This window comes from Neovison vison, chromosome 6 (genome assembly GCF_020171115.1).
Source record: "Neovison vison isolate M4711 chromosome 6, ASM_NN_V1, whole genome shotgun sequence".
In the NCBI taxonomy this organism is placed as follows: Eukaryota; Metazoa; Chordata; class Mammalia; order Carnivora; family Mustelidae; genus Neogale; species Neogale vison.
Window position 1 is genome coordinate 189782501 of NC_058096.1, and position 26031 is coordinate 189808531.

General features: G+C 39.2%; 1 protein-coding gene across 1 annotated transcript; it reads right to left on the reverse strand.

Moving 5' to 3' along the window:
* Positions 1-257: 257 nt before the first annotated feature.
* Positions 258-19852, reverse strand: LOC122910192 (regulator of G-protein signaling 7-like). The gene is given in 4 exon segments (XM_044254855.1): positions 258-1164; positions 9941-10091; positions 17928-18013; positions 19771-19852. Coding segments are annotated over 4 exon segments (1158 nt in total). The 3' UTR covers positions 258-325.
* Between the last annotated feature and the right edge of the window lie 6179 nt (positions 19853-26031).

Genomic DNA, 26031 nt, shown 5'->3' on the forward strand with positions numbered 1-26031 from the left:
CAGTGAACCGTGTGTCTAGCAGAAGCTTTAAGAAAAAGAGAAAGGGGGGATAAAAAGGTTTACTTCACTTGAACTTGTTAAAAAGGAAAAGAGACAGATCCAGCGTACTACAAGGAGAAAGTAAGCAGACAACATTTTGAAATGGAGGCATCCAGATAGTAGAGTCACTTGAAATGGCAACGCCTTGATGTACACAAAGAGAGAATAATTCAGGTCCTTTGCTCATGCAACATCTTGGTCTAATGTCCTCTGCTCCAAGTAATAACAAAGAGCTACAAAGTATATGCAGTGACTCCAGTCTCTTCCATGCTACAAAGTGATCCTTTTAGTAAGACTGAACGAGGCTTGTTAACCTCTTTGATGTGAGAGATTTCCCCTTTTTCTTTGCCTGTAGAAGCTCTTGGTAGGCACTGGATCTTATAAAACGTGGATATGAATCACTTTTCTACAGTTTGTAACTGTGCTCCTGAGTGTCCTGGAACGTGTACCACCCGGGCTCCTTCACATGCTGTGTGGTTTTGTCGTAGCTCTTAGAATCCAAGTTAATGGCGCTGGGGGCTCTGGGAGCCAGAAATTCTTGCCATATTTCCTGCACTCGGGAAGGGACATCTCGAATAGGCCTTTTCTTCAGATCCTCCATGGCTAGCCAGAATCTTAAATTTTCTGAACTGAATTCCGACTCTAGAAATTTAAGGAACTGTTCTCTCCCAACGGGGTCTTTCAATGCTTCATCCATGCCAAAACCCCATCGCTTTACCCTCTGCTGGCTTGGTTCTTTGCTTGCTTCGAGTTCCCAGAAAGTAGTATCATCAGACAGCCATGGATTCGAAGGGTCAGGTGGCACAAGAAATGGGTCATATTCTAAGTATTGTTCCGTGTAACTTAACATACTATCAGCAACTTTTGACGTTTTTAACCCATGTCTATCTAACTGTATTTGCCAGTATTTAATCTGTTGCTGTAGCTCATCTTCTGTTGGAGGTTTAGTTTCTGGTGTGGGGGTGTGGGTAGGGCTGTGACTTCTGATGTCATTTGGTAAACCATAGACAGACTTGTGTGTTTTGTGTGAGTTTCTCATTCTGGATGACTTCTTGACGTCCACTTCAGTGGTATTTACACATCCAGGCTTAAACCGGTCGCAGGCTCGGTGAGCTGGGAGCGCGGCTGGAGACCAGGGAGACGGGAATGATTGAGCACTTTTCTCTGAGGGCACACTGCAGAGTGGGGCCCCGGGCTCTCAGCTCCTCCGGGCCAGAGACTGGGTGGCCGCCATTTTCATTCCCCTCTTCCGGAAAGTGCTCAGGGAACAAAAGCTCCCGAAAGCGAACCCGAGCAGGTTGCTCAAGAGCCTCCCATATCAGTTCTAATTAGAAGTGATCACCTTAGCCCTCCTCTGAATGTCCATGACACTTTTTATCTCTAGGTGTCTGTGGTAGCATAATGATCCCCAAAGATATCTAAACCCTAATCAGTGGAACATACAAGTATGTTATGTTACATGGCAAAGAGACTATTAGAAGTAATTAAGGTTAGAAACCTTAAGATAGAGAGAACCCTATGTTAGCCAGGTAAACTCAATCTAATCCCATGAGCCCTTAAAAGCAGAGAACTTTCTCCCACTAGAGTCAAAAAATGTGGCAGAAAGAGAAGAGACAGTCAGGAAGTATGAGAAGGATGCTAGCCACCTTTACTGCTTAAAGATGGAACCAGACGTGTTCAAAGCGTGGGAAGGAAATGAGTTTTGCAAACAACCAATGAGCTTGTAAGAAGACCCTGCATCCCAGCTGACACCTTGATTCTGACTAGATTTTAATTTCGCCTCAGACTCATAAAGTACACAAAAACCCAATCTAAAGGGTGCCGGGGGACATTCAGATTGTTATGGGGAATTTGGCTTAAGTGAAAAAATTACTAGAAATCCCAGAGAGAAGTGGAGATAAAGCAGATGCTCAGAGTCTTTGTAGAAACTAACAAGTGAGACAAATGAAGGGTCTATTGACAGACAAGAAGGAGAAAATACAGTGGGTTAATGGTCTTCATGTCACTAGACATAGAAACCATTAAATAAGCATGTATTATCTCCTCCAAAGACCTGATGAGATGTGTGTATGTGTGTATGCATGTGTGTGTTTATCACTGTGGGGGTATTCTGGGGGCAGTTCTCTCCTGACTAAGTCAGTTGGGACATCTGTGGTGCAGGAAGGTAAAGGGAATTGACATTTCAGTGCTTGATTGTAGAAGAGAAGAGCAATAATGAATGCAAGCAAAATCAATTCACCCTTTTTTCCCATTTATAAGACACTGAGACTGTAATCAATCACTATTTTTAGAGAAAGTAATGATTACATGAACAGGAATCAGCAGAAAGCTCATGGTTTACAGAATTGTTCATCACAGAGGTTATTGTAACCAGAGCAACATATTGTCCTCATTATACATCATAAGAAAAATTGCTCATTTCCATTGACTTTCTTTTTGCTGTGATGCAATATTACTTATATTCTGCAAGATGACACAAGTGGTATCTTAGCTTTTTTGGAAAGAGCTTTTCATTGATTAAAAAATGCAAAGCTTTCTCTGGATGATTCTAAATTGTGCTATATTTCCTTTGGCAAATTTTTGTTGCTATAAATCTGGCCTTTAGATATTTTGGGGAACATCAGCATCATGTGAGAAATCACTGTATCTCTCTATATGGTCCATGAACCCCTGAAATTAGAAGCAGTATTTGGGAGGATAAGTGCATATTTCTAAAAAGAGAGGTCATAATTGTCCAGATGTTCAAAAGGCACTGGACTAAAAAAATGTTTAAAGAGAAAAAGAAAAGAGAAGAAAAAGAAAATTAAGAAAGCCTATTCTGAAACTTTGGATGATTCCTTTTTGCACTGGACATAAGAGATTTTTCTCTTTTTCTTTTTGAAACTGAACAGTGGTTCATTGTGATCTGTTGAGCTCCAGGAGAGCTCCAGATTCATGTGAGTGGGTGCCTGGCTTGACTCTGTGGCAGGAGAGACTCCCATAAAATAAATATACAGATTTTAAAGATTATATTGTGACATAATATGGCAAGGACCATATGGCATATGGTCATTTGGCAAGGACCAAAGAATTAAGGCATCTTTCCTGTTGGCTTTTAAACTTCTAGCAAATTTTCCCCAATGGTGCTCTTTCAACTTTTGTATGACTGGTGGATGTAATTCATAGTAAGCACTATTTTCCAATCCCATGAGTGAGAGTTACCATAAACAAATATCTAATTACGGCCATGATAATAGAGTGTCTCTTGGAATGACAAAAAAAAAAAAAAAAAAAGATGTGATTAAGTCCCTCACTGGTACCCCATGACCCCCAGCACAAATCCCAAACTCCTTCAGTTAATTTTGTCACCTAACCCTAATGTAAGTCTACAGGTTTATTTGTAACAGCATTAGCCTAGGCACTACTGATGAGGAGAGTGTTCTTTGTGGTAGGGGCTGTCCTGTGCATTCAAGTCTGGGTAGTAGCTTCTACTCACCTCTACTCACTAGATGCCAGCAAGCCTCTATACACTCTCAGTGATGGTAACCAGAAGTATCTCCAGACATTGACAAATGCCCCTGGGGCCAAACTCATCCCTGGCTGAGAATCACCAATTTTTAGTCTTTTACACCGTCAAGCTTGACTCACACCATAAGTGACTTTTCTTTCGGTTCTCTCAGTTTCAAAGGTGCACTGTTTTTCTCCTCTGTACTTTCTATGTATTTCTATGTATGTATGTATTTCTATGTATGTATGTATTTCTATGTACATATGTATTTCTATGTATGTATTTTCTCTGCGCTTTATGTGTGCAGTCTCTTTCTCCTTCTGTATGCCCGGCAGACTCCATCCTCTTAGAAGTCTTTGTGAGGGAGATACAGCTTCCACCAGCATTTCTCCTGAAATAGTTAAAATTTGCTTATCTCTCACGCCTATTAAATTGTATTTTGCAAGATATTAAGGATTGTTACTGAGTTTATTGAGTGTGTCTTATTACTTGGTGCATATTTGGTATATAATAGTTGAATAAGCTAATATCTGAGCTTAAACAAACATTAGTCAACACTACTGTAGTGTTACTTTAAAAAAAAAAGTACAGTCTCTCGTATAGTTATTACACATTAAGATTTCAAAAAATAACCTTGGAGAAAATCTGGTACAACATGTGTCAAACACAAATCACTGTTTCAACTTAATTCTTTCCATGCTTTTGACCTTTATAAATCTTCTTAGCTTAATTCATTTTATATTTAAAACCTATATTTTATCACAGTTTGGCAGATTTTTGTTTGCTGTCTATTAGCACGGTAAAGGTCACATCATTAGATGAAGCCTGGTGGCAGAAAAAACACAGTAATTTGCCAATGGGAAACACATGAAAAGTGACTTCATTTTTTATGTTGTCCTACAACTTTTACCTTGGGGTTGATTTGAAATATTACTATTCAAAATTGAAAACTATGTCTGAAATGAATTCTGGAAAGTACACAAAAGAGAAAAATCACTTAGAAGTTCAACCCTAAAACCATGGTTATTTTACACAATTAAAGAGTGGCAAGATGCTTAAAATATCTTGTCTGGCAAGGGATTTAGGAAGCTGTTAAGTAAAAGCTATTTAAGTAGGTACAGATACCCTGAGCTTTGTTTTTCACTTTGTTTCTTATTGATAAAGTTTTTCCTACGGATTCTAACTAAAACTAAATTCTAACCATACTTATATGGCAGACAGATAATGATTTGATGTGAACCAAGCTGGATACAAACTGTGGCCCATTTCTGAGAGTGTTGTACGGTACACAGGGCAAGGTTGACAGTAATTATCTGGGCCCTGTTTCTCACTTCAAGGACTTCTCTATAACACAAAGCAAGGTAACCTGTCAAAATGATTTACTGGGGGTCCACTTTCTGCAAGCACTAGAGGAGATAAGACATATCTTAAGCACAGCAGTGACTTGGAGGAACTACCAGTCTGGGGAGGGATAAAAGACATGTACACAGAGGATGATAATGGGGGTAGGGGAGAAAGTCCCATGCGTTAAAGATAAAGAGAATGCTGTATGAATTTCAAGACAAGACAGACAACTTCACTCTGTGTGTGTGTGTCTGTGTATGTTTGTAATGGGGTTGTCTCAGAATCCAGGATGTTCTAGATGGAGTAAGTAATACGTCTAAAGCAGCATTTATATTAGACCTATGAGTAGGTGAGCAGAGGATGTATTTGGAGGTAGAGACTAGAATATTTTGTGCCTTCCATGTCACTGTGAAGAATGTATCCTCTCCTTGGTTGTCAGGAGCCACATTTCAACAATTTGTCTCTAGCCCACTAGCATTGAGTAAAATGCTTGTCATTCAGTAATTGGTGGTGTTGGTGACGGTAATGGTAGAGTGGGTGTATGAAGGAAAGGAAGGAGGGGAGGGAAGGAGATATTCACTAACAGGAAGCCACTAGAGATGTTTACCTCAAAATACTGTAACTTTAGCTGTCTTGAATGAACCATCTGACTGAGGGCATAGAATAGACTGTGAAGAAAAGGGTATATGAATGGACACCACTGAAACTACCTAGATGAGAGAAGGTGAAGGCCTGACTCTGGGTGACCACAGATAAAAAAGAAGAGATTGAGGAGAGAGATATTTCATATGAATGATTTAATTATTTCAGGAATTGATAATGTGGCTGAATTAGGTGTAAGCAAGAAAAACTTGATGTTGCTCTAAGGTTTCATGACTGGACAAACACAGCAATTAGACAAACCATTAGTAGAAATGAAGAAACAAAGAGGTCAATGTTGAAAGATTGAACTGACACCTGCTTGCAGATGAATATTGTGGAAATATCTGGCTTTTGAGCTCAGGAGAGGGGCCAGTGCTAAGGTTACACCTTTGGAAGTCTCTTGCAAGCAGGAGAAGACAGAGAAGTGCAGTAGATAGGAGAGTATTATTGAGGAGGGAAAAGGAGACACCACTGACACAGGACATTTGGTTAGACTTAGGTTTAGAATATCAACGTGATAAAGAGGAAACAAATCAAGACTGTGCTCTGTGGGAAAATTCAAGGTAGGAGATTTAGAAGAAAAGGTAGGGGAACCATAAGTCCTCACTCCTTAAGTATGTGCTGCACATAGTGACTTATTCCACAGAGGAGAGTATGAAAAGGGAAAAAAGGAGGAACTTTACAGTGGAGAGACCTGGCAAGCCCTGCCTCAGCCAAGTGATCATTGACCTTAACAGCCATAAATCATGTGGAGAGCATGTACCCTTACCTGACATGATGAAAACGACACTTCACCTCTGTGTTATTCTTCCCCAAAACTCATAATCCCAGTCTAATCATGAGGAAATCATCATACAAACTCAAACTGAGGAACATTCTACAAAATATCTGACCAGTACTCCTCAAAATTGTGAGTCATCAAAAAACAAACAAACAACAACAACAACAAAACCCAAGTGTGAGAAGCCATTGCAGATAAGAGTAGCCTGAGGAGAAATGACAAGTAAACGTTTTTTATGATAGTCTGGATGGGATCCTGGAACAGAAAAAAAAAAAAATGGTAGACAAGAACTAAGGAAATCTACATATCATATAGAATGTAGTTAACAATAATACATTAATAATTCATAAGTTGTAGCAAATATACCACACAAATGTTAACAATAGGGGAACTGGCTAAGGGTATTTACAGGAACCCACTGTACTACTTTCTCAATTTCCTGTCATTGTAAAACAGTTGTAAAAATAAAGTCTTTTCTTAAAGGGGTAGTGATTGTACATTGAGCAATCCATTTTATCAAATGTCGCAGAGACACTGAGAAGGAAGTCAAAGGATGGGCCTCTAGTTAAAATTCCAGAAAGAGATTCTGGTATGTGGCAGGCAGGGACTTACTTCAGTTTATAGAGAACGAAGTGGTGATAGGGCACAGGAGCAATAAGGAGGAGGATGGTGAAGGACTGTCCTAGAGAATCCAGGAGCTGACTCCAGAGAAGCTAGAGAGCATTTCCAGGGGGAGGGGGAGGAACCAAGCAAAGGAGGAAGACTGAAAGCACAGACAAAAGACAGAGTAATGGTATATATTAGCTTTCTCTGTTGTAACAAGTTACTATAAACTTGGTGGCTGAAACAAAAATTTATTCTCTTCCATTTCTGGAGGTTGGAAGTCTGTAATCTGTTTCAGTGGGCTAAAATCAAGGTCTCATTTGGCCTATATTCCTTAAAGAGGCTCCAGGTAAGAATCTCCTTCCTTGACATTTAAAGTTTCTAAAGGCCACCTGCATTCCTTCACTTGTGGCCCCTTCCTCCATCCATCCACAAAGTTAGCAGAGTAGTATTTTTTTTTTTTTGCCTCTGATCTCTGTTTCTATCTTCTCTTTCTCATTCTGTGTCTCCTTTGTCTTTTTCATGATAGTGCTATTATGTAGCACCCATCAGTGTAATCCAGGATAATCCCTCCATCTCAAGATCCTCCATTCAGTCACATCTGCAAAGCCCATTTACCATGAAAGAAGATACTTTCACAGGCTCTGGGGATTAAGGTATAGACATCTTTGGGACACCACTACTGAATCTTCCACAGGATCCCTGCTGAGTCTTGAAGGAGGTCTAGGAGATGGGATAAGAAGATGGAAGAGTCTATTTTAACCAAGAGAAGCTGAGTACGGTAAAGGTGGTGACTGCTACATTTGGAAAAATGAAAGATGTGAGAAATCAGAAGGTTCTATTCATTTTATTTCTTTATTTTTATTTTTTTTGAGAGAGAGTGTGTGTGCATGTGGGGCAGGCAAAGGGGGAGTGAGAGAGAGAGAAAGACAATCCTAAGCAGGCTCCACACCCAACATGGAGCCTGACATTGGGCTCAATCTCATGACCCTGAGATCATGATCAGAGCCAAAATCAAGAGTTGGAGACTTAACCAACTGAACCACCCCCAGGCACTCTGAGAAACTAGAAGTCATAAAAATTCACAGTGTACATGTTCAGGTCTCCAAAGTTGGAGACTCCAGAAATCTGCATGGAGTCTCTTTAAGTCTTTGGCTGATTACTAGTGTATGTATGTATAGGGTAAAACCCAAAGGAATGGATAAATAATTACTGGGAAGTGTTTGATGAACAGTTTCTAGACCCCATACAAAGATGAGAATTATTTGAGTTACCTTCTGCCATGGTGGACAAAATCACTGAATACTCACAGCAGTCAGTAAAAACACAACAGCTACATGTAAGAAATGAGACTGAAGTAAAACCCCAGTAAAAACATACAAACATCCAAGTGGATAAAATTAAAACTCATGATCATACCAAGTGCTGGTGAGCACACAGAGAAACTGGATCTCTCAAACACTGTTAGCATCCTATATAAAGGCCTAGATAGCAAGGAACTGAGGGAGGCTTTTTTTTTTTTTTTTAGATTTTATTTATTTATTTGACAGACAGAGATCACAAGTAAGCAGAGAGGGAAGCAGAGAGAGAGAGAGGAGGAAGCAGGCTCCCTGCAGAGCAGACAGTGAGATGTGAGGCTCGATCCCAGGGTCCTGAGATCATGAGCTGAGCCGAAGGCAGAGGCTTTAACCCACTGAGCCACCCAGGCACCCCCTGAGGGAGGCTTTGAACCAATAGTTAGTAGGGAACTGAGGTCCTCAATCTACCAAACTATGAGAAATTGAATCCCAGCTATGACCACATGATCCTCCTCCAATTGAGCCCTCAGAAGAGACCACAGCCCTAAACAACATTGTAGCTTGTGAGGGAGCTTGAAACAGAGGCACTCAGCTAAGCCATGGCAGATTTCTGACCCAGAGAAATTGGGAGATAATAAATGTTTATTATTTCAAGCTGCTGGGTAATTTGTTAGCAAGAGATAATTTCTATCACTTCTCTAGTAAATTCAAATATTTTGCACTTATCACACAGTATTTTGATTACACTGTTATTCCCCTCTCTAGAGTATTGATTCCCTTGGGCAGGATCGCTGTGTGTCAGTGCCTAAGACATGGCTGGCACATCATTCAAAAGATGCTGATCATAGAACTAACATGAAATGGGCTGTATTTAAAATGACCACAGTGGGAATGCCTGGGTGGCTCAATCAGTTAAGCACCCACCTTCAGCTCAGGTCATGATCCTATATCCTGGGACGGAGTCCCATAATCAGGTTCCCTGCTCAGTGGGGAGTCTGCTTCCTCCCTCTGCCTCTGTCCCACCCCACCCACTCTCATGCATACAGTCTCTCTCTCTCTCTTTTTCTATTTATTTATTTAATAACATCTTTTTAAAAATTAAATAAATAAATAAAAATTTAATGGCCCTGGTGTCATAGGAGAGAGGCAGTATGGTATAAGGTGGAGATACTCTCTTGGTTCAAATTCTCCCACTTTGCTCACCAAATGTGTAATTTTTTTGTTCATTTTTTAATTGATGTATAGTTGACACAAAATGTTAGATTAGTTTCACGTATACAACAGTGATTTGATGAGTCTATATGTTATGCTACGCTCACCAAAAGTGTAGCTACCTTCTGTCACCCTACAACATTATTATACCATTGACTATATTCCCAATGGTGTGATCTTCAGCAAGAATCTTAATCTTCCTATGGGTCTGTACCCTTATCTGTAATGAGAATAATACTAGTACCTACCCCTTAGTATTGCTGTAAAGCTTAGCTGAATTAATGTCTTAAGGTCTTGGAAAAGTCCCTGACATATATAGTGTTCAATAAATATTTCACATTATTTCTTATACATTCCTGAGTGAAAGAAATCAGGATGTATAATTTGTAAATGACATCAAATTAATATGGATTGCAAAGAATAACTGTAACATGTTTTAAAAGTCTAATTTCTTTCCATGAATATTGTTAAAACTGTCAACTGTGTAACTAGGTACTGTGGTAGTGGTTGGGAGTAGAGATATGAGTGGGTCACATTCACTGCCCACAAAGACATCTTCATCATTGTCCTCAAAGAGGTCACAGAAATGGTCCCCTAAACCAAAAAGTGGTAAAATGGAGCATTCCAAGGGTGCTCTCTGGGACCATAAAGTGATGGTCCTTAATTCAGACTGGAGACGGGAAGCCTGTTTAGTTTTTCAACGCTAGCAGTTAACATAGGAATAAAAATGTAACCACAAAATACTTATTACCTTCTCTACTTAGATGTGTGCATAAGAATATATGCATTAAGAAGATAAGAGTACTTTTTTTTTTTTTTACCAAAAGATAAATGTTCTCTCACAATGAGCTCCTGAAAAGATTAGTCTAAATTTTGCAGCCTTCTAGATGTGGGAGTCATTGCATAAAGTAAAGAATGATGAAATTTGAGGGGGGGGGGTTGAATAATAGAGATAGAAAACTTTTAAGTGAGGTAAAATTCTACATCACATTTATTTAAGAAAACGGATTGGCAGCGAAAGACAACTATCATATGATCTCCCTGATATGGGGAAGTGGAGAAGCAACGGTGGGGAGGGTTGGGGGGTAGGAAAAGAATAAATGAAACAAGATGGGATGGGGGAAGACAAACCAAAAGAGACTCTTAATGTCACAAAACAAACTGAGGGTTGCTGGGGGGAGGGGTGTAGGGAGAGGGTAGTGGGGTTATGGACATTTGAGAGGATATTTGATATGGTGAGTACTGTGAAGTGTGTAAACCTGGCGATTCACAGACCTCTACCCCTGGGGCTAATAATACATTATATGTTTATTAAAAAATTTAAAAAATTAATTAAAAAAAGAAAACATTGGTATATCAAGAAAGTAGTATAAAATAGTATTCAATCTGAAGAAAAATATTGATAGTGTGAAATTGAAGAAAAAGGAACATAAGAAAATTGTTATAAAATCTATTTACTTGAGTAGTAGAGAAATATAATTTTATAAAACACATAAATTGGTACACATTTATAAAAAGATATATTGAAGTTTTATTTAATATACTTTTTATAAAAATAAACTGGCAATTAAAAAAGTGAATTAGGGCCAATAATTCACCATTAAACAAGTACGCATAATTAATAGCTAACACAGAGTGCTTCATATATGCCAGGAACTTTCTAAATGTTTTGCCTATATTAACTTATTTTTTACAGTTTTTATTTAAATTCCAGTTAGCTAATACACAAAGTAATATTAGTTTCAGATGTACAATTTAGTGATTGAACACTTACATAAAATATCTGATGCTCATCACAAGTGCACCCTGTAATCCCCATCACCTATTTCACCCATCCCCCCACTCACCTTCCTCCACCACTTTGTTCTCTATAGTTAAGAATCTGTTTCTTGGGGACGCCTGGGTGGCTCAGTTGGTTGGACGACTGCCTTCGGCTCAGGGCGTGATCCTGGAGTCCCGGGATCGAGTCCCGCATCGGGCTCCCAGCTCCATGGGGAGTCTGCTTCGCTCTCTGACCTTCTCCTCGCTCGTGCTCTCTCTCACTGTCTCTCTCTCTCTCAAATAAATAAATAAAATCTTTAAAAAAAAAAAAAAGAATCTGTTTCTTGGTTTCCCTCTTTTTCCTTCCTATGATTATTTGTTTTGCTTCTTAAATTCCACATCATATGGTATTTGTCTTTCTCTGACTTATTTTACTGGGCATAATATACTCTAGCTTCATCCATTTCATAGCAAATGACATGATCTCATTCTTTTTTATGACCGAGTAATAGTCCATTGTGTGTGTGTGTGTGTGCGCGCGCGCGCGCATGTGTGTACCACATCTTCTTTCTTTATCCTTTCCTCACTCAAAGGACACTTGGGCTGCTTCCACATCTTGGCTATTATAGATAATGGTGCTATGAGCATCAAGGTGAATGTATCCCTTTGAATCTGTATTTTTATATTCTTTGGATAAATACCTAGTAGTGCAATTGCTGGATTATCGTATAGTTCCATTTTTAACCTTTTGAGGAAACTCCATATGTTTTCCAGAGTGGCTGCAGCAGTTTGCACTTCCAGCAACAGTGTAAGAGGGTTCCCCTTTCTCCACGTTCTTGCCAACACTTGCTGTTTCTTGTATTGCTGATTTTAGCCATTCTAACAGGTGTGAGGTGATATCTCATTTTGATTTGTATTTCCCTGCTGATGGGTAATGATGAATATCTTTTAATGAGTCTGAATGCCATCTTTATGTCTTCTTTGGGAAAATGTTTATTCACGTCTTCTGCCCATTTCTTAATTGGATTATTTGTTTTTTGGTTGTTGATTTTAAAAGTTCTGTATATATTTTGGATACTAACCCTTTATCAGATATGTGATTTGCAAATATCTTTTCCCATTCCCTCGCTGCCTTTTAGTTTTGTTGATTGTTTCTTTCACTGTGCAGAAACTTTTTTTTTTATGTAGTCCCAATAGTTTATTTTTTATTTTGTTTCTCTTGTCTCAGAAGACATATCTAGAAAAATGTCACTATGGCCAGTGTCAGAGAAGGTATTGCTTATGTTCTCTTCCAGGATTTTTATGGCCTCAGGTCTCACATTTAGGCCTTCAATCCATTTTGATGTGTGTGTGTGTATGTGTGTGTATGTGTGTGGTGTAAGGAAGTAGCCCATTTCATTCTTTTGCATGTTGCTGTCCAGTTTTCCTGATATCATTTATTGAAGAGATAGTCTTTTTTTTCCATTAGATATTCTTTCCTGATTTATTGAAGATTAAATGACCATCTGTGTGTTTATTTTTGTGCCGGTACCACACTGTCTTGATCACTACAGCTTGGAAATATAACTTGGAAGTCTGGAATTGTGATGCTTTCAAATTTATGCCTTTTTTCAAGGTTGCTTTGGCTATTCAGGTCTTTTGTGGTTCCATACGAATTTGAAGATTGTTCTAGCTCTATGAAAAATGCTGCTGGTTTTTTGTTTGTTTGTTTGTTTGTTTGTTTAATAAGGATTGCATTAAATGTATAGATATCTTGGGTTCCTGAGTGGCTCAAGTCAGTTGGGCATCTGACTTCGACTCAGGTTGTAATTTCAGGATCCTGGGATCAGGCCACACATCAGGCTCCCTCCCCATTCAGTGGGGGAGGCTTCTTCTCCCTCTCTCTCTCTCTTCCAAATATGTAAAATCTTGTGTACATTGCTTTGTGTAATATAGACATTTTAACAATATTTCTTATGCCAACCCATGAGCATGGAATGTTTTTCCATTTCTTTGTGTTATATTCAGTTTCTTCCATCAGCTGTTTTATAGTTTTCAGAGTATAATCTTTCACTTCTTTGTTAATTCCTAGATATCTTATGGTTTTTGGTGCAGTTGTAAATGGGATCAATTCTTTGATTTCTCCTTCTTCTGCTTCATTATTGGTATGCAGAAATGCAACATAGTCCTCTACACTAATTTTGTCTCCTATAACTTTGCTGAATTTGTGTGTCAGTTCTAGCAACTTTTTGGTGGAATCTTTAGGGTTTTCTATGGAGAGTATCATGTCATCTGCAAATAGTGAAAGTTTGACCCCTCCTTGCTGATTTGGATGCCTTTTATTTATTTTTGCTATCTGGCTACTGTGGCTAGGATTCCAATATTATGTTAATAACAGGAGTGAGAGTGGACATCCCTGTCTTGTTCTAGACCATAGAGGAAAAGCTCTTAGTTTTTCCACACTGAGGATGATGTTAGCTGTGGATTTTTCATATATGGTCTTTTTTTTATTATGTTGAGGTATGTTCCCTCTAACCCTACTTTGTTGAGGGTTTTTATCATGGATGGATGTTGTATTTTGTCACATATTTTTCCTGTCTATTGAGAGGATCATATATGGTTCTTATTCTTTCTTTTATTAATGTGGTTCATCACATGGATTGATTTGTAAATATTAAACCAGCCTTGCACCCCAGGAGCAAATCCCACTGGTGGTGAATGATTCTTTTAATGTACTATTGGAATTGGTTTGCTAGTATTTTGTTGAGAATTTTTACATGCATATTCATGAGGGATATTGGCCTGTAGTTCTCCTTTTTGTGGAGTCTTTTTTCTGATTTTGGTATCAGGGTAATGTTGGCCTCATAAAATGAATTTGGAAGTTTTCCTTCATTTTCTATTTTTTGGAATAGTTTGAGGAGAATAGGTACTAAGTTGTGTTTAAGTGTTTGGTAAAATTCACCTGTGAAGCATCTGGCCCTGGACTTGTATTCATTGGGAGATTTTTCATTACTGATTCAATTTCTTTGTTGGCTATCAGTCTGTTCAAGTTTTCTATTTCTTCCTGTTTCATTTTTGGTAGTTTTTATGTTTCTAGGAATTTATCCATTTCTTCCAGGTTACTTAATTTGTTGGCATATAATTTTTCATAATATTCTCTTATAGTTGTTTGCATTTCTGTGGTGTTGGTTGTTTTTTCTCCTCTCTTGTTTGTGATTTTATTTATTTGGATCTTTTATCTTTTCTTTTTGGTAAGTCTGGTGAGGGGTTTATTAGTTTTATTAATTTTTTCAGTGAACCAGCTCTTGGTTTCATTGATCCATTCTATTGTTTTTTTGGTCTTTTTTGTTTTTATATCATTTATTTCTGTTCTAACCTTTATCTTTTCCCTTCTTCTGTTGGCTTTAGACTTTGTTGTTCTTTTTCTAACTCCTTTAGGGGAAAGGTTAAGTTGTTTATTTGAGACTCTTTTTTTGCTTCTTAAGGTAAGCCTGTATTGCTATATACTTCTCTCTTAGGACCACTTTTGCTGTATCACAAACATTTGGGACTATCATATTTTCATTTTCATTTGTTTCCATGTATTTTTTAAAAATATTTTATTTATTCAAGGTGGAAGTGAGGGAGGTGGACAGAGAAGAGAGTGAACAGGGAACAAGCAGACTCCCCACTAAACTTGGAGCCCAATGTGGGGCTCAGTCCCACAACTCAGAGGTCGTGATTGGAGCTGAAATCAAGTTGGATTCTCTGTCAACTGAACTACCCAGATGCCCTGTATTTTTTTTTTTATTTCTTTTAGTTCCTGGCTGACCCATTCATTATTTAGTAACATGTTTCACCTCCATGTATTTTTGGTCTTTCCAAATTTTTTCTTGTGGTCAGTTTCAAATTTCATAGCATTGTGGTCAGAAAATATGCATAGTATGACTTCAGTCTTTTTGTACTATTGAGACCTAATTTGTGACCTACTGTGGGATCTATTCTGGAGAATGTCCCAGCATATATTAACTTATTTGTCCCCTAACAAGTCTGTGAGGTAGGTATATTATTATCCCCATATTAAAAATAAGGAAACTGAAACTCTGAAAACTCAAGCAGTTTTCCAAAGATCATGCAAGCCAGTGACTGGTAGAGCTAAGGTTCAAATCCAGGAAGTTTTAGTGTTAGCTTTGTTTAGTTTGCATAGAAAATAATACATTCTCTTTGTTTAAAATAAACAAAAATAAGTTAGACAAAAAACTACTAAGAAGTATATAAGATGAAATAATAGGAACACTTTTCTTTCTTGGTCTTGGAAAGTAAAGATGTTGAGGGTTACATATATAGAAACACATTCAGACTTAAACATGTGTGTACAGGAGGCACTTTTACAAAAATTGAATACATTTAAACAATGTATATAGTTTTTCTCTTAATATCTAAAATACATGTTTCTATGTCTTTAAAATATCTTTCTATGTACTACTACCAATAATACACCAATTAATATTCTTATTCATATAAATATTTTTATGTGTGATGAATTTCTCTGGAACAAATTCCTAGCAGTAAGATTTCTTGGATCAATTGTATGTTTGGGGAAATATTAGCAGATCATGATAAATTGTTTTCCAAAAGGGATATTATTTTATTAATTACCACCTTGAATGTAACATTAAAATCAAGTCATCATTTAAAACCATTATTTTGAAGAAGTCTTATGTTTGCATGTTCCACTGTTTTGATTCCTATATTAATAATCTACAATCCCTGCACCTCTCACTGAACTGTGTAATTAGATCTACCCTTTTCATTCTGATACTTTTGAATTTCGAGGTTGGCAAACCAATCATTCACAGATAATTAATCTTGTCTGTGTTTTGCCCATAAACTGTATTGTTGCTGCCTTTTCTAATTTTACAGTGCTAGGACAGAGATAAATAACAGCATCTCTTCTTCTGACTTCAGTAGGAATACCTGTACAGTTACTCCAACACAAATGTTTTCATGTGAGTTTCTACTAAGGTATTCTATACCAACCAAAGCAAATTTATTTCTATATCTAGCTTATTGAGTATTTTTATTCACTATAGGTATTGAATTTTACATATATCAGTGTGAGAGTATAGCTTTTCTCTGTGTGATTTTCAAATCTTTCCCCAGACCCCTGGCAGCAGCCTTTTCTACTTTATGTTTCATCTCCTCTCTGCAATGATTTGACTAGTTCCAATTTCTTTAAGTTCTCCCAGTATACTTTTCTTTTCTTTTCTTTTTCCTTCTTATCATCTCTTTGACCTCTTTTTTCTATATAGTATGTTTTCTTCAACTGGTAGGAAAATATAGATTAGTATGTGTCTGAAATTTTCTTTTGTTTCCTGGAGTAATTCTTCTGTCATGTTCTCATTATCTCCAAGTTGTTTGTTATGTTTTCTTCTTTTCTTCTCTTTCCTCCTTCTCTTTTTCTTCCCCCTCCCCTCCCGCCTTCTCCCTCTTCTTCTTCTTTCCCCTTCTCCTCCTCCTCCTCCCCTTCTCTTTTTCCTTCTCCTTCTACTTCCTCTTCCTCTTCCTTCTCCCCCTCCTCCACTATTACTACTTCTCTTCCCCCTCCACCTTCTTCTCCTTCTCCCCCTCCTCCTCTTCCTCCTCCTTCCTCTTCTCTCCCTCTCTCTGCCTTTATAGTATCAATGTATTGATCCCAAGATTGTTCCTTTCTTCATGTTACTTTTCTTTGAACATGGACAGTTTATTAATGTCCTCTATCAACAGCAGAATAGGGATGGTCTGGGGAAGCTGTAGTCTGCAAGTAGCTTTAATTTGGATATCTTGTTTTTAAATACTTTCTCATCAGGTCAGTTGTGTCTTCTGCTCTAGTGGCAGCACCATTCCCCACTTTATAGCACTGTTCAAATTGGGGTCAACAGGAGGTTAGGATGGCTTCCTGTGTCACATATCCTCCAATGAGTCAGTCTTCCTTTTTCTTTTTTTCTTTCTTTCTTTCTGCAACTGACTTGGTTAGCACATGCAAAGTTGATCACTGCTTCTCTTTCCTCCCACTTACCCTCCTGTGTTTTTAGGCATTTGGTTCAGAGTAAGTATAGATGGCAAAGCCACGCATTTCCTCCTCCATCCCTTCCTCCCATTCTACTCCGCAGTGAGGTCCCCATAGCTAGGTTTTTGGCCTATCCGTAAGAAAATCACCATTCATTTAGAGGATCTTTCAGGCTATTTTCACTTTATTTAGGAAAAAAATTAAGATATATCCAGCTAATTATAGCATGAGGTATAAAATAAGGGAAAAAAATTAGAATGTGTATTTGAATTGGAGTAATAATTTTCCTTTTGCCATTCAAGAGTGTTTTCCTGGCCCCTAGTGGTTAACTGTCTCCTATGTATGGTTGGGATTTTTTAGAGAAAGACGGCAGAGACAAAGAATAAAGCAATACTCAGCCCATGGCATGCAAAATAGGATTATGAGGAAAGAAAATAATCTTGTAAACCCAGCTTCTCCTTTGAGGCAGAGTCCCGCATTCCTGTACCATTCGCTCTCACATTTCCAAGTGCCAGGCTTTTTCACTGGCATACGGAGGTTTCTGTAAGACAGGACTCTAGGGACAGAGAGAGAGCTGTGAGGAGTGCACGGAAGGACAAGAGCTGAATGGTCAGGATGATTGTGTCCTTGCTTCCCTCGCACAGAGAAGGGGGGACGAGACAGATGCGGTAGCAATAGCAAGGGCAGAGCTCCTGACTCATCCTAATTTAGAACTCTGGACAAGACCACCCCCTGGGCTCCCCCCACACCAACCCAGCACATGGCCATGCTGATTTGGTAGAACGTCTTGGTCAGGCGGGGATAACACAGGACGTCTTTATCTGAGACACTGAGGTCTCCTGTAAAGGAATTATTACGCTTACTGGATCTCACTTCACTGTAAATGAAAGTGGACATATTATTAATTTCTTCCCACTCTCCAGTGAGTGGGGACCCAGAAAGATGGCCTCGGTGGGTATATCCAAAATAATGACAGTATTATTCCCCATTTATCTCAGTTACAATATTTCTTAAAAGATTTTATTTATTTATTTATTGGAGAGAGAGAGTGAGCAAGAGAGAGCATAAGCCGGGGGTCAGGGCAAAGGGAGAAACAGGCTCTCTGATGACCGGGAGCCCAATGCCGGACTTGATCTCAGGACCCTAGGATCATGACCTGAGTTGAAGGCAGACACTTAACCCACTGAGCCACCCAGGCACCCTCTGAGTTACAATATTACAGTTTTGCAGTTTGCTTCATCATGCTCAGAGGTCCTTTAGTTTCCAAGATGGGCTCCCCACATGTGATTAAAAACGTAGTAGCTTCCTTCTCCTTTCCCATCTGTTTTTTTTTTTTCCCCCTCCTTCACCACATACAAGGGGCTAAAATAGATGGGCTCGGTGCGACTGTCCATAGTTTGAACAAAAAGGACATCTAAATTCTCCAAAGAGATTTGGTAAGCATTTGGGGAAAGCATATGAAAACTCGACACCAATAAATATTCCACACCCAGCTCTCTTTTCAGTCAGGAGGCGGTATTTCCACCCGGGCGCTCATGCTCCAAAACAAAAGACAATACTCTTCCTAAAATCTGGTAAAACAGAGTTCAAGTGTAGCACAACAAGCAATGATCTCATTATGTATATTGCACATGTGTAAGGAAAGCACCAGATATTTCCATCTGTCCATCTTTATCCGCAGAAAATTGATTTCACAACTTTTCCGGATGTTTAAATGCCAAGCCCCATATAAAAATCTTTGCCAATCACCCCTAAGCCTGAAAAATGTATCTTTCCAAACACTAGGGAAATGTGGAGTGAGAAATTCCCAGAGAGGAGAAATAAACCCGTGGTGGGGCGAAGAGGGACAGTCACCTGCGTTCATCACATAGCTGAGGGGACCCCCAGTAGCTCTGTGCTCAGTGTACACTCAAGATTAAACACACAGGGCTCGGGCCCCAGGACCGGAGCTGCAGACGCGGGCAGGGACCGAGGAGGACTGGAGTGCCAGGGGAAGGCACAGGGGTGTAAGGGGACAATCAGGCAGTCATTAAAAAAACGGAGCCAAATTCCTCCAAGCCATGCTGGTTAGGGAATGAGGTGTCCAGATTCATTAAATCATCTGGCTCCTCCATATGAATAAATAAGTTTTCAGAGTCTGCCTTTATAACTTAATACCTAGCCAAGAGCTCAGGAACAAGAGTTTTGTTTTTTGTTTGTTTTTTTGTTTTTTTACCAGGGTTTCCTTTCAGGAGTGTCTTTGTCACTCTGAACACCCGGCTCTCACTCCCACCACACGGCCCCTTTCCTTCCCGGGTTTCTTGGGACCTCTCAGTTCTTGGCTGCTTAGAATGCCTCTGTTCCCTTTCCCGTGCCTCACGCGGGGCCTCCGAGGCTTGGGTTTCCCCCGCGCGCACCCCTCTCTCAGCCCAGGCTGCGTCCAGGAGCCCGAGCTGATCAGGGTTTGGACAGCTGCCAAACCCACATCTTCGCTTGACCTCTCACCTTCTTTCTGTTTCCTGCCTCCACGCCCATCCTGGCTGCTTGTCTGCACAGCGATCTATACATAGTTATCCCACGGTCACTTGCACCGCGACTCATCCAAAAGTGAGCTCACCCTCCTCACATCCCACGCCCGCTTCCTTTCCAACTGTCTGCAGTCTTAACACCTCCAGCATTCTGTTCGTGAATGTAACCATGCGGGCCATCTTCCTGGGTCCCCATTCCCTGGGGACTGAGAAGAACTTGCTGTGTCCGCCCTCCGGGACAGCAACCTTGGATCCCACAAATGTAACAATTCCCTTTCAGTGTGTTTGTTTCTTCAACAGTAAAAACAAAGGCGGTGACAGACGGCTGCCGTACCCGGAGTGGGATCCAAAGAGATAACATATAAAAGCATTTTTGAAAAATAGAAAGTGTTGTACAAGAATAAGATGTTAGCTGGTGGCTCATAAACATTAAAATATTTTCCACATGGGAGGCTATTGTCATATACAAGTATGATAAATAGGATACGCGGGCTTAAAATATAGAGAATGTCATGCTGAACAGCAAATCAAACTTGTACAGCTCAGTACCCAATAAAATGTAGGTAGTTCTTTTATTTTTGAAACAGTGAAATGTGGGTTTAAGAGAAAATCATCTCTCTTAGAGACCTTCAAGAGAGACATACACAGATAGATGTATATATCTTGCTGTAGATCACATTTATGTATGACCATAAAAGTATATAACCACATGCCAAATTGCCTTCCTCTTTTCCTGCCCCCCGGCTAAACAGTGTGGCTTTATAAGCTGTAGACTACATAGTTGTCCCAGGACTAAAGCCCCAGGCACTTGCTGGACAACCTGGTGTTGGGATCCAGAAACAATGAATGAAAGCCATGAATCCATGCAGGCTTGGGGGCCGGGTGTAGGTGATGGGCGCCGTCTCCCTAACCTCACTGCTCTGACACTACTCCATCCATGCAGGGACTCAGGTCCTCCCCACCTTCACGTTATGGCATACTCTGATTAGCTCATCCATTCTGCGTCCAGTGACCCCTGCCATCGCCACACCCACTGCATACTTCAGAAAATACAGGATCTTCGAGCACTTATCACAAACCAGATGTTCTGGTTGGGAGGGAGTAGGAACCAGATTTGGCTCTCCCAATTCGAATTGCATCCGACCCGTGGGGGCAAAGTCGCAAGAAGTGGCAAAACCATCCCATTTCACATTATACTCTTGCATAAATGTGAGAGGCCACAAAAAGGATGTCTTTGTTTTCTCTTTGTTGCCTTTCACTCTGCTTCTGTTTCTAGGGATTTGTTTTTTCATCATTCCAGACCCTACCTGTAGGTTTCTGCATGTCCTTTACTTTCATAGCTTGCATTAGTTTAAGGAGAGTCGGGGTACGGCAGAACCCTCAACTGGGCATAATCTAGACATGGGATAGGTTACACAGGTATTTCTCATATCCTATTATTATTGGAAAGGTACTGAGTGCTCTGTTTTTTTTTTTTTTTTAACCTGGGGGCTCCTGAACCGGCCCATCTCAGAATTTCTGGATTTCTGGATTGAGTGCCCACACCCTTGTCCACTCACACACACACACACACCTTCAACCTGCACCTCAGGACATAGCAGTGTGATTTCTGTCCCTAGCACCTTGCTGAATCTGGTGTGTCATTTTCAGGGTTTGCACTGCCAGATCCAGGAGCCCCTTTTCAACCTGCATTTCCCTTACTTCTCTGGATCTCGTTCTTGATATTCTCCTGCAGGACTCCTTCTTTACGGGTTCCCTTTCTTCTGCCTCTCCAACTGAATTTCTCAGATTCTGTTCTTAGCTACTTTTCCTTCTCATTCTTCATTGTCTGCTTGAGCTAATAAACCAGTTCACTCAAATTCAACTAAAACCAGCACTATAGATGCTAGAATCTTAATTTCCATTGCTCACTTTGACCTAATTCCTGAGCTGGGACCAATTGCCAGAGAGGATCCACGGATTTTGAACCCCATCTCAGATGCTCCCTGACTATACGGAAATCCTGTCTTGTATTTGTGCAGGTTCCTACTAGTGTGTGATTTTTAAAACTTCACTTTGGCCGCCTGATTTATGGATAGGTAGGTATCAAACATCCTAATCTAAATGTTGATTTGAGGCGTTTTGACCTTATCTCTTTATCCTTAAAGGATCTTTGGAATCACAGGTTTCAAACACTGAACGGTGTGACCCAAACTCTATTAGATCCTTATCTCTAAGTGACAACAGAGGACAAGATAAACCCAAAGGACAGGTTTTAAAAACAAAAAACAACAACAAAAAAACCTTATTTTTATTTTGCAGAGAGAGGTTACAAGCTCGCTTTAAAGATTATTTCAATCCTTTGGAAAGGCACGGTACAGAAAGGAAAGTGAGAACTGTGTGACCAGAAAACTGTGACAATTGCTTTCACATGGGGATTATGGGTACAATGTCATTAACAAGAGTGCAAATGGCTTCTCCTCTATTTAGCATATCTGTCCTATTAGCTGTTAAGAAAATCTTGTTCTACTGAGGCTATGTTTTAAGTATATCCAAAAGACTAGAGTTATTACTAATACTAACAACAGCGAATATTTATAGAGCATTCATTATGTGCCAGGCACTGTGGTAAGTGTTCTCCATGCTTACTCGATCCTCACAAAAGGTCTATAAGGTGGATTATATTATTAACCCTAGTTTATATATAGGGAAACTGAAACTCTGAGAGGTTAAGAAATCTGCTCATATTCACCAAAAACACTACAATTCCTGTTCACTAGAGCAATAAAAGATACTTAGGAAACATATTAACATTTTCTATTTGTAAATATCTATGTGTAGTTTGTTTTCCACCAAATCATGCAGTTGGGCATGTATCTGTGGAGAAGGAAAAAAAGGAAGAAAAGGATCTATTAAATCCTATTTATTTGTAACAAACTAATCAATAGAAAATGTTCTCTATAAACATGATAAGGATAATTTAAAATGATTACATTGCAATGTTCAATTAGTTTTCATTGTATTTGATTTTAAAAAATCTCAAAATAGATTGATGATTTTAATTGAATTATATCACATCATTTTAACTTGGTCGTAGAAAACTGGGTTATTAGGTACTCTAGAGTCATCATTCATGGAACTATATGTTAAATAATTCCCTGTTTATAATGTAAATTATAGACAAAAGATACCTAAATAGGATTAAGTGTATGACCAGGTTTTACAGAGAAATTGTTTGCAGGGCAAACAGTCACCCTGAGATCTGGAGTACAGCTGAATCCAGACAGCAAATCAACATTTGCTTACCTGGCCCCAAAGTCCCAAGAGCCATACATTATTAAGAACACTTAAATGGTAATTCTGATGAATTACTGGAGGCTGTGAGTGGACTAGCATGAAAGCGAAGAAGTCCTGAGAACTGTTGTCTCAGAGGAGCCCCTACACTACACTTCTGTGGGCTTTACCTATAATCTCCCCACCAAAGTCTCCTGGCAGAGATTTGAGAAAGATCCTCTAGTGGCTCCAGCAAGAAAGGAGGGGTATATACTGTGAAACAGACCCAGAGCCTTTTCCATTGCAAAGGCCTACTTTGACAGAGCTTGGTAAAAGCTGGAGGAAGAGTTGGCATTCCTGTCTCACCTAAGGGAAAAAGGAATCTACACAGTCAGTCGGGGGCAGAGCTTTAAGGAAACAGATAGGGGGAATGCTACAGTGGGGATGGGTGGATGGTGCAAGGCAAAATAAAAAGCTGTACTACAGGAAAAACACCCGTGAAGGTCACAGCACTGTGACACAAGCCCACTCGAAGACCCAGATTTAAATGGAAGACTTTATACCGCTCTCCTTCTCCCATAGCATACAACCACACCAACAAGCTTCCGTATAAAAAGAGTGGATTCATTAGAGCTGAAAGAGATGCCAGATACAAACTCTCTCTGAGTCGAAGTACTTAGAGAAGACCAAAGTTAAGAGGGGAGAGAAACAAGGGTGCTAGAACAATTTGATGTCTCTGACCCCACAAGTACAGCAAACACTTAACAAAGCCCAGCTCCTAGCCAAATAAACATAAATCCTCACACTAAAGTTCTTTTATCTTTGTTCTTATTACCTGATTCATCAGTCTCACTTTCAGTGAATAATTATGATGTGCTAAAATGCAAAAAAAAAGAAAAGAAAAAGGAAACTTCTAAAGAGAAAAATCATGCATTAGAACAAAACTTAGATATGTCAGGGATTTTGGAATTATCTGAGTGGGAATTTAAAATAACTCTAATAGGTAAGAGCTCTATAGCTATAAAAGAAATTGAGTTAGTAGTTAATAACTTTTACAAAAATGAAGCATCAAGTCCAGATGGTTGTACCTGTAAATTCTGCCACACATTTATAGTAGGAGTGATACTAAATTTTCATGATCTCTTCCAGAAAATGGAATAAAAGGAAAAACTTTCTAATTCTTACTAAGACACCAGCATTACCCTAATCTCAAACCAACATAAAGACATTATAAGAAAGGAAAACTACTGACTGATATTTCTCATTAGCATAAATGCAAAAATTCTCAATAAAATATAAGCAAATCAAATCCAACAATGTATAAAAAATGCATCATAGTCAAGTGGGATTTATTCCAGGTATATAAAGCTAGTTCAGTATTTGAAAATCAATTAATATAATCCACCATTTCACAGGCTAAAGAAGAAAAATATTATCATATAAATTATTTAAAATGTATAAAACCACCTCGCTAAACTAGATGCAAGGTACTGACCTGAATAACTCGGGAAATGAGTGGAGTCTGTAAGTTTAAAGGCAAAGGGATTGTACATTAGCACTGTACTGTAATCGATAAAGTGACTCCCCACAGGAGGGCAGGTTAACAATTCTGACAGCACTATATGTGTGTATTAGAATTGAACAAGTAGGGACGCCTGGGTGGCTCAGTTGGTTAAGCAGCTGCCTTCGGCTCAGGTCATGATCCCAGCGTCCTGGGATCGAGTCCCACATCGGGCTCGTTGCTCAGCAGGGAGCCTGCTTCTCCCTCTGCCTCTGCCTGCCTCTCTGTCTGCCTGTGCTCGCTCTCTCTCCCTCTCTCTCTGACAAATAAATAAATAAAATCTTTAAAAAAAAAAAAAAAAGAATTGAACAAGTAAGTAAATGGATGGTGGCTGATGGAAGCCAGGTTAAAGTACTTACATATACTTACTTCTTTATCTAGTCAGCTGAGAAGTTCTAGAAACAATGGCATCCCAGTACCAGTAAGCCCACCCAATGTGCAGATATCCAATAAGAACAACTAGAGATTCTTGGGAAAATGGCTGATTCCAGGGCTGGGGAAGGAAATATGCCAGGTGAGCCTGGAGCATCTTGTAGGGTCAGAAGTGAAAACTGTCCTCCCAATTAAAGAAAAAGGAAAAAAAAAGAACTATTCACATCGATGGGAATACGTCAGAGGTGCACACAGGCACCTGTTAAAGAGTGCCCAGTGGCCAAAGTTGTAACAGTTTAAGCCATAAAATAAAGAAGTAGTGGATTATAATCCAAAGTATAAAATAAATATTCATGAGTCCATACTGATGGAAGTGATTGGATAAATAAATAGATTAGGGATAAGAGACAAATCTGTGCAGAAAAAATCCTAAATAATTTATGTAGATGCCTACCCCTATGCATTGGGGTGTGACACTTCACTCCTTAAGTGTGGGTTACACATAGTGACTTCCTTCCAAAGGGTATAGTGTGGAATGGTCTCCACTCCACAGTGGAGAAACCAGACAAACACTATCCCAGCCAGGTGAGAAACCAGACAAACACTTATCCTAGCACTAAGTCATATTGAGAGTATATACCTTTAAGATGATGATAGAATGGTACTTTTTTTTCCCCTGTGGAAAATTCCTCCCCAAAATACAAAACTGCAGTCTAAAAATAAGAAAAACATCAAACAAATGCCAACTGAGGGACATTCGATGGAACATCTGACCAGTGAGCATGTGACAAAACAGTCAAAGTCATCAAAAACAAGGAAGGTGTGAGATACTGTCAGAGCCAAGAGGAGCCTATGGAGGATGACAATTAAATGCATCCTGGGTGGGACCTTGAGACATAAATAGGACATTACATAAAAACTAAAGATTTCTGAAAGTATAGTATTTCATTAATAATAAGGAACCAACATTGGCTCATTAATGAAAGATGTGAATGATAGAGGAACCTGGGTGTGAGGAATAAAGGAACTCGTTGCACCATCTTTGCAAATTTTCTATAAATTAAAATTATTTTGAAATTAAACATTTATTTTTTTTAAAAGTCCGTTATGTGCTCAACACATTTCCAGGTACTGGGAACCCATTGCATAGCAAATAGACCTGGTC